We start from the raw sequence: 18,128 nt of genomic DNA on the forward strand, positions 1-18,128 counted from the left end.
CCAAGTCCCTCCTCCCTACCTTTTATCTTAGCCTGCTTGGCACACTTTCCTCATTCCTGAAGAAGGGCTCATGCCTGAAACGCCGATTCTCCTGTTCCTTTGGATGCTTCCTGACCTGCTGCGCTTTTCCAGCAACACGTTTTCAGCTCTGATCTCCAGCATCTGCAGTCCTCACTTTCTCCCCGCCTCTCAGCTCCCAACATCAAATGTAAATTCATTATGCTTGACGCCTTTTATTTTTTCCGTGCTCTATAACCTCCCTAACTCATTAAATTGTGTTCATTCCTATTCTCTGTGCTCCTAGCTTTGACCTCTCTCCTACGGAGGAAACAGCCTGGTTCCACTGCTATTTTCCAGAATTCCCTTCCTTAATCTGCCCACCTCCCCTCCCTTGAGAAGCTTCACAAAACTTGTGGAGTGATGGTGACCCTTCCTAATCCTTTCTTCACAGTGCAGCATGTTTCCTTCACGTGGATATATGAAGCGTCTTGGGCTGTTCTTCACCTTATAGTACTGTACTGCCGGCAGCGAGGAGTTGTATGACACATACAGACAGGAATAGAGAAAGTTGCAAACAGAAAAAAAAAGGTAGAAAAACAATGATGCCGTTATAGGGAGAAGATTTGAGCTCAAGCACGACACATTAACTCGTGTATGTTAGGGAGGAGAAATGCATGCACTGTTAACCCTCTTGCCGGTGATAAATTACAGGCAGTCCAAAGGACCGCCTGTGGGTTCCCTTCCATTCAGTGACTGGCGAACTCAACACACAGGAGGCGTTAAGACCCAGTGGGGAGAAAACACAACTCATCAGATTGAACAGGCACACAGCATCTGAACGGTTTCTCCGGGCTGGAGGAGGAGAAGCTTGGTCTCTGACTTCATCGTCTTTTCCTGCCGACCCTTGGAATAGACGATGGCTGTGGACGAGGTGCGGATAGTTCGACCCTTTAAGTTGATCGCTTTGATCTGTGTGTTTGTGGCTCTGAGTTTGGACGTGGTCTCTTTGCTGAGTCCTGCCTGGGTCACTGCTGAGCGCTCCTCGCTTTCTCTCTGGGATTACTGCAAACAAACCACGGCTGGGTGGTACTGTGTCTCCGTTCTCCAGACAGGTAAGGGTTAGCACATTACAAACAAAAATGTATTTCTAGAAAACCCTACCGCGATCATTTTAAAGTTTAATGTTTGCTACAATGACTACTTTAAAATGATTGATTTGGAAAGCAGCTCCTTTGACTTGTACTTGCTTGAAGTGAGATTTGATTTGAGTGAAATTACCTTGTGTTCTTGACCTCCTTCCTATACACCCTTTTTTTCCTTAAATACATTCGGGGACATTTAACTTAGCTTTGAAACGTTACTCTCCTTTAGCTGATATACAGCAATGTCTTGTGAAGTTTTTTTATTTTTCTGAAGCGACCGAAGGTCAGCTCGGTTTGGGGGGAGGGGGCGTGGGAGGTGGTGGTGGAGGTTGGTGTTGGGAGCTGGTTACTGACTGAGAGTGAACTTTTCGCTTTGTTGGTAGAACTCCTGAAGAAAGGGGGAGGGGAGGAGAGACAGAAAACATGGAAACGGTGGGAGGGAAACCAGAACAAAAACAAGCGTCCTTTTAGGGGACAAAAGTTTTTTTTTACTTATTTACACAGTTGAGTGGGAATCGTGAAAACATATCGCCTGTTGAGTTACTGCGTGGTACTCTTGTACTGTTCCTAAGCTGATTTTAAAAAAAACGTTTTTGAAAAGAAAAACTTGTATCCTAAACCTAATAATCTGCTCAAACGAGATTGGAACAGCATTGTTCAAGCTTCTACGCAAAATATGTGTCTGCGAGTGAAATGGCAGCTGCCAGTAACTCATTAGTTTGAGTTAATTTTCGGATAACAGCGTGTTGGGCAATGATTCCAAATATTTCTCTTCCTGGAAGTGATTTTTCTTTTAGTGTTCATTCAGTTCCGTCACCAGGCATGTTTGGTATGGTCGTAGCAAAGCACTGTATTCACGTTAATATATTTTAATGCTCTTATAGGTATGATTCTTGTGTGATGCTTTGAAAATTCATCACTATCAACTTAGTTTTTTTTATATTCAGCAGCTGTGACAAATCTATGGCTAAGTATTTCATTCTGATGTTATATGGCAATGCAGTGGACACTGCCTAAAATTAATTATGTTTTTCGCTGCTCAAGAATGCCATATACACACACTTAGGTAAAAACAATGACTGCAGATGCTGGAAACCAGATTCTGGATTATCCAGAATATACACACACTTTTGTATCCACCATTTAATTACATTCTAGTGATAAATATTGGGTCCTGTCTTGCATTTTACTTATCAGTTGAACTATAACATTTGTAAAGGTTTTCTTAGTATTTTTGCCCTTCCCTTTTCCTTAAACCATTTCTGTCCAATTACATCCAGTCATTGACTGGTACCTTTCTTCTTCCAACATCCATTGTTTATGAAAGAAAAGCAGAAAATGCTGCAAACACTGAGCAGACCTGTCGACATCTGAGGTGAGAGAGAGAGTTGCCATTCCAAATTCTGATCCTTTTAGGTCCAAGACTTGTTCAAGACTACCTGAAATTTCTGTTATTTCCAATGACACTGATATTTTGTGCTTTTTTCCTCACTATTTATGGAGGTGTTTTGATGGACAGCTGGGAGGACCCTGAGTGCACAGATGTCTAACATTGTCCTGTCTTTTACAAGCTTCTAGTGGATGGGGTACTATATAGCAGTAAGAACTCACAACTGTAGTTTGCTTTATAATACCCTTTCCTCCTTACATCAGACACTAATGTCAATTGTAACTCCCTTGCCACTATGCTGGCTAAAAGTCCATTAACACATCTGAAATTTAGGACCTTCCTGATCTGCATGGCTCAGTTACTCAATATTATCGATGGTGCAAAAGAATATCTGGCTTGAATTGGTTTAAAGGAGAAGATAGTGAGAAGAAACTTCCCTGGCTGTGTGATAAGCCACAAGAACATAAGAAATAGTAGCAGGACGGGCCCATTTGGCTCCTTTACCCTCCTTCACCTTTTGAAAAGGACAAGACAGATCCGATCGGCACCTGAACTCTGCTTACCTGCCTGCTCCCCATAGTCCTTGACTCCATTTCAGATCAAATGTCTGACTAGTTCAGCCTTGAATCCAGATTCTACTGCTCTCTGGGCTGGGGTAGAGAAGAGCTTTCTCCCCATCTCCTTAAACAGGAGCCTTGTTATTTGAAACTGCCTTGGTTCTGGATTCCTCTACAGGGAATCATTGTTTTAGCATCTAGTTTGTCAGTGCCCCTCAGGATCTTGTTTGTCTCAATAAGAATACCTTTCATTCTCCCAACAAATAAATGAGCCTTGTCCTAACTTGCTGCTTAACCTGGTGCAAATGATCAATGAAAGGAAAAGTTCTTGTCAAACATTGTAACCTTTCTGATTGTTCTCTGTGTGACTGTGCCATACATGTTCTTGGGGACATAGCAGAGGCTCTACTCACTGCCTCAGATTAGAGAGAGTTGAATCATCATGAGTTCCCAACAAAATTTGAAGTCCACATTATTTATTCTAGCTTTGGATCTATTCCACTGTCAGGAGATGTTCGTGCAAGCCATCAATATGATAATCTGGTGATAATAAGCTCTATTTAGGACCAGCAGGACACTTCTGGAGGTGGTCAACAAATTGGCTCTAAAGGAATGTAGGCCAATTTTTTTTCCCAAATGGAACGCAAATATGAAGTGGCTTTCTAAGATCATCGTGAAATGCATTATAAAGAATGACTGGGAATAATTTGTCAGTTCTGAATAGAACATTTGGAATATTGTGTACAATTCTGGTCTCCCTCCAATGGGAAAGTTGTTGTGAACTTGAAAGGGTTCAGGAAAGACTTACAAGGATGTTGCCAGGGGTGGAAGGTTTAAGCTATACATAGAGGCTGAATAGGCTGGAACTGTTTTCTCTGGAGCGTTGGAGGCTGAGGAGTGACCTTATAAAGAATTATTAAACCATGAGGGGCATGGATAGGGTAAAAAGAAAAGGTCTTCTCCCTTGGGTAGGAAAGTCCAGAACTAGAGGGTGTAGGTTTAAGATGAGAGGGGAAAGATTAAAAGGGAACTAAGGGGCAATTTTTTCATGCAAAGGGTGGGTGCATGTATGGAATGAACTGTCAGAGGAGGTGGTGGAGGCTGGTACAATTACATTTGAAAGACATCTGGATGGGTATGCGTATAGGAAGAGTTTAGAAGGATATGGGCAAACAGAACTAGATCAATACAGAATATCTGGTTGGCATGGACGAGTTGGACTGAAGAGTTTCCATGCTCTACATCTCTATGACTCTGTAACAAGTCTTTCATGAAAGCGAACTTTTCAAATCTAATTTTAAGGATCTTCAAGCTAATTGGTAGAGTGCACATCCCTTAAGTTTGTACTTGAGTGTGATTTGAGGTGCAATCTTTATACTTGTGTCTCCTTTGCATAAGTGGTACTAATGCTATCAAAAACCAAAGCACCTAAATAGGAGAGATAGTTTTACTATGCAGATATGGAGTCAATTTGTCTGCTACTGAGAAAAGATTATGGCCACAACAGAGCACTCACCTATACTGAATTCCACCTCTCAATATCAATGATAAAGTCAGCTTAAAGATGCTTCATTTGTTCTGATGAAGGTTATTTTAGATTAGATTAGATTAGATTAGATTAGATTACAGTGTGGAAACAGGCCCTTCGGCCCAACAAGTCCACACCGACCCGCCAAAGCGCAACCCACCCATACCCCTACATTTACCCCTTAACTAACACTAGGGGCAATTTAGCATGGCCAATTCACCTGACCTGCACATCTTTGGAATGTGGGAGGAAACCGGAGCACCCGGAGGAAACCCACGCAGACACGGGGAGAACGTGCAAACTCCAGACAGTCAGTCGCCTGAGGCGGGAATTGAACCGGGTCTCAGGCGCTGTGAGGCAGCAGTGCCGCCCACCGTTATCTCTGCCTTTTCCCTGCAGATGCTGCCAGGCCTGCTGAGTTTTGCCAGCATTTCTGTTTCTGGTCTCTAGCATCCACAGTTCTTCATTTTATTAAAGATGCTTTATAGTTGGTTGATATTCCCTTCAGATTGGAGCACTGAAGGGTGATCTAAAGAAGGTCCTAAATGATACAGGGATTCAATCACGTGGATACAGAAACTATTTTCTCTTGTGTGGGTGCCCAGTACAAAAAGCATCATGTTAAGATTACAGCTAGAGATGAGTGAAATTAGGAAATACTTTGACATAAAGCATAGTAGAACTCTGGAACTCACTGCGGCAACTGGTTCAAGTGGGTGATTCATGGTTGTTTATTGGTTAAGGATATACATGAATTTGAAATAAAAGGTGAGAAAAGTATTTTTGAGGTTCAAATTATCCACGATATGATTGAATGGCACAACAGTCTCCAATGGCCAGCTCTTGTTTCTAATGGGCCTACCATGTAATAATGAATTGCTGCTGGTAAAGAGGGACAAGTCATTTCCATGGCGCCCTGCCCTTCAAGTCCAAACAGCTGCAAATTCCTCACACCCCAAAGTAACAGCTGCTGTGGAAATCATAATGCCTATTGCTGCTTCACTTCCAAGGCCCATATGTCAATTTTGTTCTGGTTCTGATGCCCATTCTAAAGCTGTTTACTATATTCACAATTTTGTAAATTATTTTACATATATACACCATCATTAGATCCACAAGTTCTGGTATATTCTGCAGGTATCATTTTAGAATGCTTCTAATGCTACATACAGGTTGCATCAAGAAAAGCACTGTTGTTAAATGTAGCTTAGGACTGTGCTGGAAAAAGAGTTTAAGTTGCATTCCTAAAATATGTTAATCATTTGTTATGATTTTGTAATTGTGCATCTTAATTAAAAAGTAATGTGTCTTTAAAGCCAGCAAGGCAATCAATAAAAGTGGTTATTGGAAAACATTATTCAGGTTCCCAGAAAAAATTGTCAGACAGATTTCTCGATGAGGTGGTGGTAGATGGAGGGGGAATGGACAGTCACTGATTAAAGGTTCAGTTCCTTTTACTGATGACAGAACACTTTTTTTTCTGCTCCTTTAATTATAGTAGCTTTTTGGCCCTAATTATTTTAACGGTCATTTGAGGCTGAAGCTATTCCCCTTGATCTGAAAGAAATTTTCTCTCTGAACCATGTCCCAATCATACCACTCGATCTTCAACAACCTTCTGTCTAAAATTAACTAGAAGTACAAGCTACAAACAAATGCCTGGGCAACTGTCTTGCTGATTTTTATTTTCCCACCCTAATCCCAGACTGGCAGGAGTGTGCCAAGGATCGTAGGAATGTACTTAAGTCACACCATGTAGTGATATTAATGGAACTGGTTAAAAGTCAAATATTAATTTTTTTTAAAAGTTGGGAACAATTCAGATAAGAAAGAGTCACAGTCTGAGGAAAGAACCAGCCCTGCCCATTAGCATCTAATATGTTTACTGTTGACTTCAAAGATTGTGATCAGTATCACACGTGGCATTAAATTTTAAAGCCCTATTATGTAAAGTGGTTTGATTACATAATGTGCCAGTATTGGATTGCATTTGTTGTACAGATCATAAAACCCTTCAATTGATGTGTTCAATCATAGCACTGCCTTGCAGAAGAATTCTGAGAGAACTTAGCTACTGGTCTGACGTCACTGAATTAAACTAACATATAAAATAGGAACAGAAGTAGACTATTCAGCACTGTGAACCTGCTCTGTCATTCAGTAAAATTATTATGGCTGATATTTTGTGCTTCAATTCCACATTGCCATCTACTTCCAATAACCCTTATTTCTCCTGCCTCATAAGAATCGATCCATCTCTGTCTTAGAAATATTCAATGACTTCACCTGTAGTGCCTTGTGAGGCAGAATTCCAATGTTGTACAACCTTCAGAGAAAATAATTTTCTTAACCTGTGTCCTCAAAGGGCAACATCTAACATTTAAACAGTGCCCCCTTGTTCTGGACTGATCCACAAGAGGAAATATCCTTTTCATCTGCACTTTGTTAGGATTCAGGATCTTATATGCTTCAATCTAGTCACTCCTCACTCTTCTAAACTCCAGTGGAGACAATGCATCCAATCTGTCATTTATAATGTCTTTTAGCATGAAGCCATCTACACCCAGAGGCTTGTCAACCCACAACTCCATCAGTTTGTTTCGTATCACTTCCCTTGCTAAGTTCAGTTACAGATATTATTGAAATGGTTTTTGTATCTTCTATAGTGAAGACTGATGATTTTATGCACCGTTTTACTATTAGCTACCATTAACTCCCCACTCTCACTCTTTAGAGGTGCAGCAATCCCTTTACTTATTCTTTGCCTATATAAATACTATAGAAACTCCTGCTATTCATTTTTGCATTCCTAGCTGGGTTCCCCTCATACTCTAACTTCTTCCTCATGATTTAATCTTTAAGTCATTCTCTATTATTTTTTATATTCTGACTAATCATTTGACTTGCTGCTCACCTTTGCACAAGTATATGTTTTGCCCTTAAGTTTGACACTTTCCCTAACTTCTGCCATTTACCAGGGAGTTGAGAGTTTTCTTTATAAGTTTTCTTAATAGCAAGAATATACTTCTGAGTATTCTGAAAAATCCCCTCGAACGACTGCCATTATGTCTCTATTGATCTACCTTCTACCCTAGTATTCCAGTTCATTTCAGGTAGCTCAGCTTTTATCCCGGTAAAAGTACCCTTATTTGCATTTAAAATACTAGTTTTAGACACAATCTTCTACCTTTCACACTGGAAGTAAATTCAATCATATTGTGGTTGGCACTACATAAGGGTGCCTTAACTCTGAGGTCATTAATTAATCCTGTCATATTTCACAATTAATATTAAAGCAGGATACCGTGGACATCGCTGTAAATCAGAAATTTAAAAATAAATGAACTTTGAATTTCTGAGAAAGAGTTATATTGGAATCAAAATCTTACCTTTATTACTCCCTCCATTGATGCCATCAGACCTGCTGAGTTTTCCAAAACCTAATCTAGACTATTGTCTGGTCAGTTCCAAAACATGCTGCAACATTCTCTGAACTCCTCATCTGGGTTACTACTACCAATCTAATTCGTGTTGCAATTTATTTGTAGATTAAAGTCATCCATGATTCATGCTGTCTCTGCCATAAACATGTAATTTACATCCAAATTCATTAACTAATCTTAAATGGCAAATGTGTAACCCAGAGAATTTCTTGAGAGGAAGAAAGTGAATACCTAAGGTTAGAATCCCTTCCTCTGTTTTTATTTAGAACTGTCCAAGGTTGCATTGTACTGTAAAACCAAAAATTATACTCTGACCCCCCTGACTCTTTCAAATTTTTGATCTCATCCCATGCAACACTTATAGCATGCTGCAATTTGCTTTGATGCCTGTGACAAACAGGAGAAAATCAACAACAACTTGTTTGACTTTGGTCCTATGAAATGCATTGCTACATAAATACAAGAGTTAACACTGACCACATAAGGATATGTTTCTGTTTAATTGTTCCAACTGGGCACAGGTACCACTACCTATCCCACTACCATGTTGGAATAGGCCACCAACACTCACTGTTTATACCTTGGATAGATGATGACCAACACAGTTCAGGAACTGAAATTGTACCTTGTGTGAGTTAGTACTCTCCAGAGAGCAAGGGAGGGGAACACTCCAAGGCTAAATCTGAATGACAGCATATGATTACTGACAACTTGCTTAACAATATGACTCAATAATGCCAGTTCTGATAATCCTGAAATAGTTGTTCTGCTTGTGTGATATACAATGTATTAGCACTGGCTAACTGATGAATGAGGTCATTTGTCACTTGTGGGCTGGGTGTTAGCCAGGAAAGGAGTTTAGTCACATGTGTTTTACAAGTGCGAGATGAATCTATGTACAGCAGGGAAATTTTATTCAGAGGATGGAATGATCCATTTTTTTTTGCTTCTTTTGCCTCACAATAGCTTAAAATCAAACACTGGATGGTTGCTCTCACAGCAAGGTCTTGAACTGCAACTTCTTTAAGTGCAGGGTATCAGTGTCTTCAAAGGTGACCTACTTTCTGCTCTACCTTTTTTTGGTTAAATAAATCCTACAATTTATTTTCTCTTTAAAGTAGTGGTGCTCCATGCTAGGCATTGCTTCTCAAATCACTATTGGCAGTCTTACAGACTCCTATCGCCCACTACTGTTCCTATTTCTTACATTCTTATTTATCTGTGCTGTTTAAATATGAACCTAGGTATGAAGTGTCAGGTTAGCTATTTAACTGTGGAGAGATCAAATAGGGCCTGATCCAATTTCCATTGTTCACTCATTCATCCTTTCTTCAGCTGATGATGAATTAAGACTGACTGATGATTAAGAGCAGATATGCTTTTCTTCTTCCCACCCACTCCACCTGTGAAAAATGAAACCAAATTGAGTTCACAAAGGCTGGAAGGACATTGCAATAAATTTCCAACTCACGATCTTTTTTATATCACAAAAAGCAGGTAATAACACTTGTAATTGTGGGTTAAATATAAAATTAACCACCTTCTGACTGGTGAATAGTTTCAGCACTTCATTCAAGAGCTAATTACCCTGATTCAGTCAGCCATTCATAAGATGAATCAATTGAAAAAGGGCTCCAATGCTCATTATGTGTTCTATAAGGTAGAATCACAGGAGGACATATTCCACTTGAATTCCGCCCTACACAAAATGTCACCTACTGGTCCAGTGCCCTATTACTGACTCCTGATTTAAAAAAATAAACTTGTTTCACCTTCTATATTCCTTTATTTTACCTGTCATTTCCATCTCTGACAGACTGGCAGGTTGCTACGTTGGTGTTGCTGATTGCTGGAGGATCTATTACGCTAATTGCATTCCTCTTTGCTGTGATCTTACTGTGCAAGGGTGCTCATAAACGCTGCTACAGGTCAATTGCTGTTATGCTGTTCATTTCAGGTGAGTGGCTGTACGTGATCCTCGATGTAGTTTTGGTGAGGACTGAGCAGGAAAAGTTGCCATGCATCACAGTTACTTGTTTTGCACAGCATGTGACAAGTCTGTGAATGCTAGAAAATTACAATCGCGTTGAGCTAGATTTTTTCCAAAAAAGGATCTCTTCAGTTTTCTCCCATCTAACCAAAAGTAGTAACTAATTTCAGTGACATAGTTCTGTGATGATGAGCAACATATTGCTGGAGCAGTCATTCTTCATTTGCAAGTCTACATTATTTGAAGGGGAGGGGGATCACACCATGCTTGAGCTTGTCCATCCAGCAAAAATGGTTGCATAGTAATGAAGAAAAAGAACCTTGGCTATATTTTTTTCACCTCCTCCCCAGTTCCTCCATCTCTACAACTCCACATTTAAACATGCAATCCATAAGTCTTGAGATTTCCCTGACCTGTGCAAAAGAACCTGTAGCGATGGTGAGGGCGGGCACCAAGCATGATAGCTTGAGTTGTGCTGGTACCTCCAGAAGCAGGTGACAATTGTAGGAGAGGGCAACTGGCTTGCTCAAACAATCCCTGCAGAAAGGTGTGTCCTTGCATAAAGCAGAACTCTTGGTGATAACAATCAGAGAAACAAAGGACTTTCTCATCTATTTGAAAATGACAAACTTAATTCCATAAGACCATAAGACATAAGAATGAAAGCAAAGCTATTCGACCCATCGAGTCCACTCCGCAATTTAATCATGGCTGATGGGCATTTCAATTCCACTTACCCACATTCTCCCTGTTGCCCATAATTTCTTACGAGTTCAAGAATTTATCAATCTATGCCTTGAAGACACCCAATGTCCAGGCCTCCGCTGTGCTCCGTGGCAATAAATTCCAAAGGCCCACCTCTCTCGGTCTGAAGAAATGTCTCTCATTTCCATTCTAAATTGACCCCCACTAATTTTAAGGCTATGCCCTGGGGTCCTAGTCTCCCTGCCTAATGGAAACAACTTCCCAGCATCCACCCTTTCTAAGCCATTCATTATCTTGTAAGTTTCTATTCGATCTCCCCTCCACCTTTTAAATTCTCATGAATACGATCCCAGGATCCTCAGCCATTTATCATTTGTTAGGCCTACCATTCCATGTGAAACTCTGCTGGACACACTCCAGTGCCAGTATGTCCTTTCTGAGGTGTGGGGCCCAAAACTGGATACAGTATTCTAAATAGGGACTAACTACAGCTTTATAAAGTCTCAGAAGCACGTTGCTACTTTTATCTTCCAACCCTCTTGAAATAAATGACAAAATTACATTTGCTTTCTTAACCATCAACTGAACCTGTGAATAAACCTTTAGAGAATCCGGGACTAGCACTCCCAGATCTCTTTGTACTTTGGCTTTATGAATTTTCTCACCATTTAAAAAACAGTCCATGCCTGTATTCATTTTTCCAAAGTGCAAGGCCTTGCATTTGGTCATGTTGAATTTCTTCAGCCATTTCCTGGACCACTCTCCTAAACTGTCTAAATCTTTCTACACCCTGCCCACCTCCTCACCTGCCTGTCTGCCTAACTTCGTATAATCGGCGAACTTCGCCAGAATGCCCTCAGTCCCTTCATCCAGATCTTTAATATATAAAGTGAACAGCTGCAGCCCCAACACTGAACCTTGCTGGACCCCACTTGTCACCAGCTGCCATTCTGGGAAAGAACCTTTTATCCCAACTCTCTGCCTTCTGTCAGACAGCCAATCCCCAATCCATGCCAGTAGCTCACCTCGAACACCATGGGCCCTCACCTTACTCAGCAGCGTTCAGTGAGGCACCTTATCATACGCCCACACACCCTTAGTCCCATGTTTAACCATAATTTTCCTTCATGGTGGTAATAACCTGATGCCACTGGAGTAAAGAATCCTTGCTTCTTGATCTTAGGGATGTCCATATATTCAAATCTCATATTACATCTATATGACTGAATTTCCCCAACTCGGTTAGTGTATTTTATAACTAAGCACCTTGGCTAATACTTGGACTGGCTCACAAATAGATGTTTTCTTCTACTTAATACTGATACTGGTTCAGGAGCTATTTGTAACACAGATGCTTAGCAACCAAATGTGTATATCTCTAATAGAGGAGGTCAACTCAAACATTAATCTAGTACGGCCAATCTCCCTAAATTGAAGGGAATGGGGGTGTTTTTATTTAAATAAAAGGAAGAGAATAACCTTTCTGAATATTGTCGTACACAGTCTTATTCGACTGATATGGATTCTGGCCAGTGTTATGAAATGAATATTAAAGAGAGCATGCTGCAAATGTGAGCATATAATCATAAAATCTAACATCTAAATAGTAAACGTTAACATTTAAAAAAACTTTTGTGGAAAATAACTGCCAACCATATGCTATGGCACAGCCACAGTAATTGGCAGATTGTAGTAAAAATTGATCGTTAACCCATTCTATCAATTTACATTCTTCCCCTGGCCCATAGTATTCTGTTATTCTGCTTTCATACTGATGCTAATTCAAAGAATATCTCCATTCCAACTCAGTTTTGTGCTGATCCATACATTGTTTCAGATAGCTCCTCTGAGTCTGGTGAAATGCCACAGCCCCCAACATCTGAACCATCTCTCAGCTCACTAACGGTGCTCATGCAAATACAGCTTTTACTCCATTCCCCTGTTCTGCACTAATTGGTGTATTGAAGATTAGGTTGCCTTACCCCGCAGTCAGTCTTGAGCTAATTAGTGTGTTTCTTTTAGTTGTTTTGCAGGTTTGCGCCCTGGTTTTGTACCCAATCAAATTCATTGATGCCAACACACTGAGGACATACCACGAGTTCAACTGGGGTTATGGTATTGCCTGGGGTGGTACCATCTTTATGCTTGGAGCAGCCATACTTTACTGCCTGAACACTGACAACTATGAGGAAGATTATTATTAAACACTTTTATCTGCACCAACAGATTATGTTAAGTTTAAGAAAACTATTAGATGTAATGTCAGGAGGAAAATTCGCCACTCAAGTATCACAGTTTTTAAAAATAAAATGAATTTTGGGAGAAGGATAAAGCAGGATCATAATGAAGAGCAGATCCCCCATGACAGAACTCTTAGGTGAACGCAGCGTTTTGGACTTACTTGAGATCCAATCAAGAAACGATGGCTTCTGGTGCAAAGAATGACTCATAACAGTTTTGTGCAATCTATACACATAATTCGCTTTTTACTTTTGTTAATTCCAAAATAAATCACTGGCCTTCCTTGTGCGAGCATTGCATCATACTGAAGCAGTGTTTCGACAATGGAATGCTTGCTATTGCTATTATCTGTACTAATTTGTAATGGAAGGCGATGATTTATTTTTACTGTAATTTTTTTTTACTTTTTTTCTTTTTTATATCTGGTAAGGTTATTAAGCTGTATCTTGTCAGCTATTGGGTATGTCCATTCTGTACACTTTGAACTCAAGCAGCTGCAAATTCAGAGCAAATATATGTGCTGTACATTTATTGTAACCCTTTTGAGTACAGTAGAACGTGTCATTGTTCCAAGAACAGCATGGATCCCATGGTTCTGAACATTTCCGAGACTGAAGCATTCAGTTAAGTTTGACTGGTGTCCTCAGGATGTATGTGTGATTTTTGAATGCAATAAAACTCATTCAGCACTCAATAGGATTCATTGTAAAATCTGTCTAAGATAAAACAGGAGAGTATTTGATATATTGGAGCCTGGAGTAAAGGGAGGAATTCACCATGTACAATTCTTTGAGCAACTGTCACTTCACAGTCATTTATTAAAGCAATTTACCAATAAAATTCTGTTATGCAATTTTTAAAAAGTCCTTGGCTTGGCCTTATCTAACCTGCTTTTAACAATTGAACTTTAATATGTCAACAATTCTACTCCTCCAAAATAACTTATTCTCAGGAAGTAAGAAGATAACAAAATGGAGTACTGTTGTTCTGCCACAACACATGTTTCTTCAACGCGAATTACCTTTAACGCGATTGAAGAACTTAGACCTTTATTTGTAGTATGTGGTCTTCCCTTACCTGCACTGGCTATAACACGATTCTGACCTGATTAGTTTATATGGCACAAATATTGCACGATTTTCTTATAACGTGAAGTCGCACGAAAACGGGACTATCGTGTTATATCAGAACGGACTGTATGCTGATGACAATTCATTTGCAGAATTTTCAGAAGTGTGGTAAGGAGGGTTCAGAGGTATTATGTTCCTGTTGGAGTTATAAAGTCATACAGCAAGGAAACAGATCCTTCGGCCTAACGAATCTACGACAATCATGTAACCAAACTAAACAAGTCTCACCTAGTTTCATTTGACCCATATCCCTCCAAACCTTTCCTATTCATGTTCTTATCCAAATGTCTTTTAAACGTTGTAACTGTACCTGTGTCCACCACTTCCTCTGGCAGTTCATTCCACACACTAACCACATTCTGAATAAAAAAGTTGCCCCTCATGTCCTTTTTAAATCTTTCCCGTCTCACCTTTAAAAATATGCCCTCCAGTTTTGAAGTCTTCCGCACCACCCTCCCCCCACATGGTAAAGACCTTTGCTGTTGACCTTCTCTCTGCCCCTCATGATTTTATACATTTTTGTAAGGTCACCCTGAAACCTCGTATGCTCAAGTGAATAAAGTCTCAGCATATGCAGCCTATTTTTATAACTTATACCTCCATTCCTGGCAACAGCCTGGTAAATCTTTTCTGAACCCTCTCCAGTTTAATAATATCCTTCCTGTAGCAGGGTGCCTAGAACTGCGCACAGTACTCCAAAGAAGCCTCACCAATGTCCTGTACAACCTAAACATGAGGTCCCAACTCCTATACTCAAAGTAAGAACAATGAAGGCAAGCTAAACACCTTCTTAACCATCCTGTCTACCTTTAAATGCAAATTTGAAAGAATTATTCACCTGTTACCCAGGGCCTATCATCAACTGGAGAAATCCTGCCCTTGTATGTTTTACCAAATGCAATATTTCACATTTATCCAAATTAAACTCCAATGGCCACTCCTCAGCCCATTGACCCAAGTAATCAAGATCTGTTTGCAATCTTAGATAACATTCTTCACTGTCCACTATACCACCAATTTTGGTGTCATCTGCAAACTTACTGACCATGTTTCCAATATTCTCATTCAAATCATTTATCTGAATGACAAACAAAAGTGGACCCAGCACCAACCCCTGTTGTAATAAGTTTTACATATATTTCAGCAGAGAATCAAGGAAGATTTCCTCAACTTTCTTCCTTCCGTCCTCTTCTGGAGCTGACAAATTTTACAGGGCTTTAGTTCAGAGGATGCGATCAATTGTTGAGTTATGTTTTGAAGCCTAAAATGTCAACAAAATGACATAGGACAACAATTTGCATTTTTCAAGCTCCCATGCTCCATGAACTTAGCTCATCCAAAACATTGCCATCACTATTATATCCTATACCAAGCCCTGCTCACCCATGATCCCTGTTCCTGGATAAGTGTTGGAGACCAGTGCTTTGATATGTCCTTGTATTTTCAATTTCTCTATAAGCTCACAACTCTCCATCTCTGTAGCACACCTCTCGAGCACTCTTCTTGCATATCCCTACCATGCTCTTTTGTCCATCACTGGTAGCCTCAGTTACAATCTTTGAAATTCTCTCTTTAAAACACTCCTAAAAATCCAGTTTTTGAACAAATATTGATCACTCCTTCTGATCTATACATTTGAAGCACAAGTGTACAGTTTTTGTTGGCAGGGTAATAAGCGATGAGCAACAATGGTATTGGTCAGGTTTCCACTTGCATTTGGAGTATAACACCTAGATATAGCATATTTAGATTTTCAGAGGGTCTTCGATCTCGGATAATAGGCTCATGAAGATCAGAACATACAGAGTTCAGTGACAAGTAGAAGAATGGATAGGAGTTAGCAGTAGTTATTTAGACTCATAAAAGATGCAAAATTTTGCACCATTAATGATTAAAAAGAGGGAACTAAATGTAAAAACTCCAAATTTGCAGATGATACAAAGATGGGTGGGAGGGTGAGCTGTGAGGAGGATGCAGAAATGCTTCAGTGTGATTTGAACAAGTTATGAGATTCGGTAAATTTTTACAAAATTATTCATTTTGTGGGATGTGGGTGTCATTGGCTGGCCAGCATTTATTGCAACTCCCTATTTGCTCTTGAGAAGGTGGTGGTGAGCTGTCTTCTTGAACCACTGCAGTCCACCTGCTGTGGGTTCACCCATACTGCCCCTAGGGAGAGAATTCTAGGATTTAGACGCAGTGATACTTAAGGGAACAGCGATATATTTCCAAGTCAGAATGGTAAGTGTCTTGGAGAGGAACTTGAAGATGGTGGTATTCCCATACATCTGTTGCCCCTGTCCTTCCAGATGGAAGGTGCTGTCTGAGGATTTTTAGTGAATTTCTGTAGATAGTACACACTGCTGCTACAGAGCCTTGGAGCTGGAGGGAGCCAATGGTTGTGGATGTAGTGCCAATCAAGTGAGTTGCTTTGTCCTGGATGGTGCCAAGCTTCTTGAATGTTGTTGGGGCTGCACTCATCCGAGCAAGTGGGGAGTATTGCATCACACTCCTGACTTGTGCCTTGCAGATAGTGGACAGCTTTGGGGAGTCAGGAAGTGAGTTACTCACTGCAGTATTCCTGGCCTCTGGATCTGCTCTTGTAGCGAGTGTGTTTATGTTGCAAATCTAGTTGAGTTTCTGGACATTGAAAACCTCCCAGAATGTCGACAGTGGGAGATTCAGTGATGACAACACCATTGAATATCAAGACACAGTGTTTAGACTGTTTCTTCTTGGTGATGGCCATAGCCTTACATTAGTTTAGCACAAATGTTTTGCTACTTGTCTGCCCAAGCTTGGATATTGTCCAAATCTTGTTGTCTTTATACATGGACTGCATCAGTATCTGAGGAGTCATGAATGGTGCTGAACAATCATCAGCGAACATCTCCACTTACAAATGCATGGCAGGTAAGTATAATGTGTACAAATGTAAGGTTATATACTTTCTAGCAAAAATAGGAAGATAGATTTTTGTTTGAATAGTGATAGATTGAGAAATCACGAGGTGCAATGCGATCTTGGTGTCCTTGTACACCAGTCGTTGAAAGTAAGCATACGGTTGGAGCAGGCTGTCAAGAAGGCAAATGATATATTGCTTTTGTCCTGATAGGATTCAAGTTCAGGAGCAGGGATGTCTCACTGCAATTATACAGGGCCTTAGTACTCCAGGTATGGTCTCACTATGTGAAGTTTTGGTCTCCTTATCTGAGGAAGGATGTTCTAGCTATGGAGGGAGAGTAACAAAGGTTTACCAGACTGATTCCTGAGATCTCAGGACTGACATCTGAAGATCGACTGAATCTGTTACGATTATATTCATTGGAGTTTAGAAGAATAAGGCAGGTTTCATAGAAACTTATAAAATCCCATCAGAACTATGCAGGGTAAATAAAGGAAAAATGTTCCTCATAACCAGGAATTCCAGAAGCAGGGATCACAGTTTAAGAAGGTGGGGCAGGCCACTTAAGACTGAGATGAGGAGAAATTTCTTTACTCAGAGAGTGGTGAACCTGTGGAATTCTCTGCCACAAAAAGCAATTGAAGCCAAAGCATTGAGTATTTTCATGAAGTTAGATATATTTCTTAGGGTTAATAGCTTCAAAGGGCATGAGGAGAAAGCAGGAACAGGGTACGGAGTTGAATGATCAGCCATGATCATATTGAATGGGCTCAAAGGGCCAAATGGCCTACTCCTGCTCCTATTTTGTACATTTCTACATTATATATACAATTTTGACTCAGGAATTAAAAGAACAATTTCAAAGTTTGCAGACAACCTGAGACCTCGGAATCCTAGTAGCTCACAAACCCACCAACACTCTCAAACAAAAACTAACAAACTTAAAAGACCCAGTACAACCCATGGACAAAACCAATGTCATCTATAAAATTCCATGCAAGGACTGCCACAAACACTACGTAGGACAAACAGGAAGAAAGTTAGCCACCAGGATACAGGAACACCAGCTAGCCCCTCAGAAAACGAACAGGAAATGA

At 40.2% G+C, this 18,128-nt stretch overlaps 1 protein-coding gene across 1 annotated transcript; it reads left to right on the forward strand.

Moving 5' to 3' along the window:
• The first annotated feature begins 703 nt into the window (after window positions 1-703).
• LOC122557168 (transmembrane protein 47-like) lies at window positions 704-13,690 on the forward strand. Its single transcript, XM_043704558.1, has 3 exons — window positions 704-1,112; window positions 9,877-10,017; window positions 12,778-13,690. Exons 1-3 carry the CDS (start codon window positions 917-919, stop codon window positions 12,957-12,959), a joined length of 519 nt encoding a protein of 172 aa, XP_043560493.1. The 5' UTR covers window positions 704-916; the 3' UTR covers window positions 12,960-13,690.
• The last annotated feature ends 4,438 nt before the right edge of the window (window positions 13,691-18,128 follow it).

The sequence above is a fragment of the Chiloscyllium plagiosum genome, chromosome 15, assembly GCF_004010195.1.
Source record: "Chiloscyllium plagiosum isolate BGI_BamShark_2017 chromosome 15, ASM401019v2, whole genome shotgun sequence".
In the NCBI taxonomy this organism is placed as follows: domain Eukaryota; kingdom Metazoa; phylum Chordata; class Chondrichthyes; order Orectolobiformes; family Hemiscylliidae; genus Chiloscyllium; species Chiloscyllium plagiosum.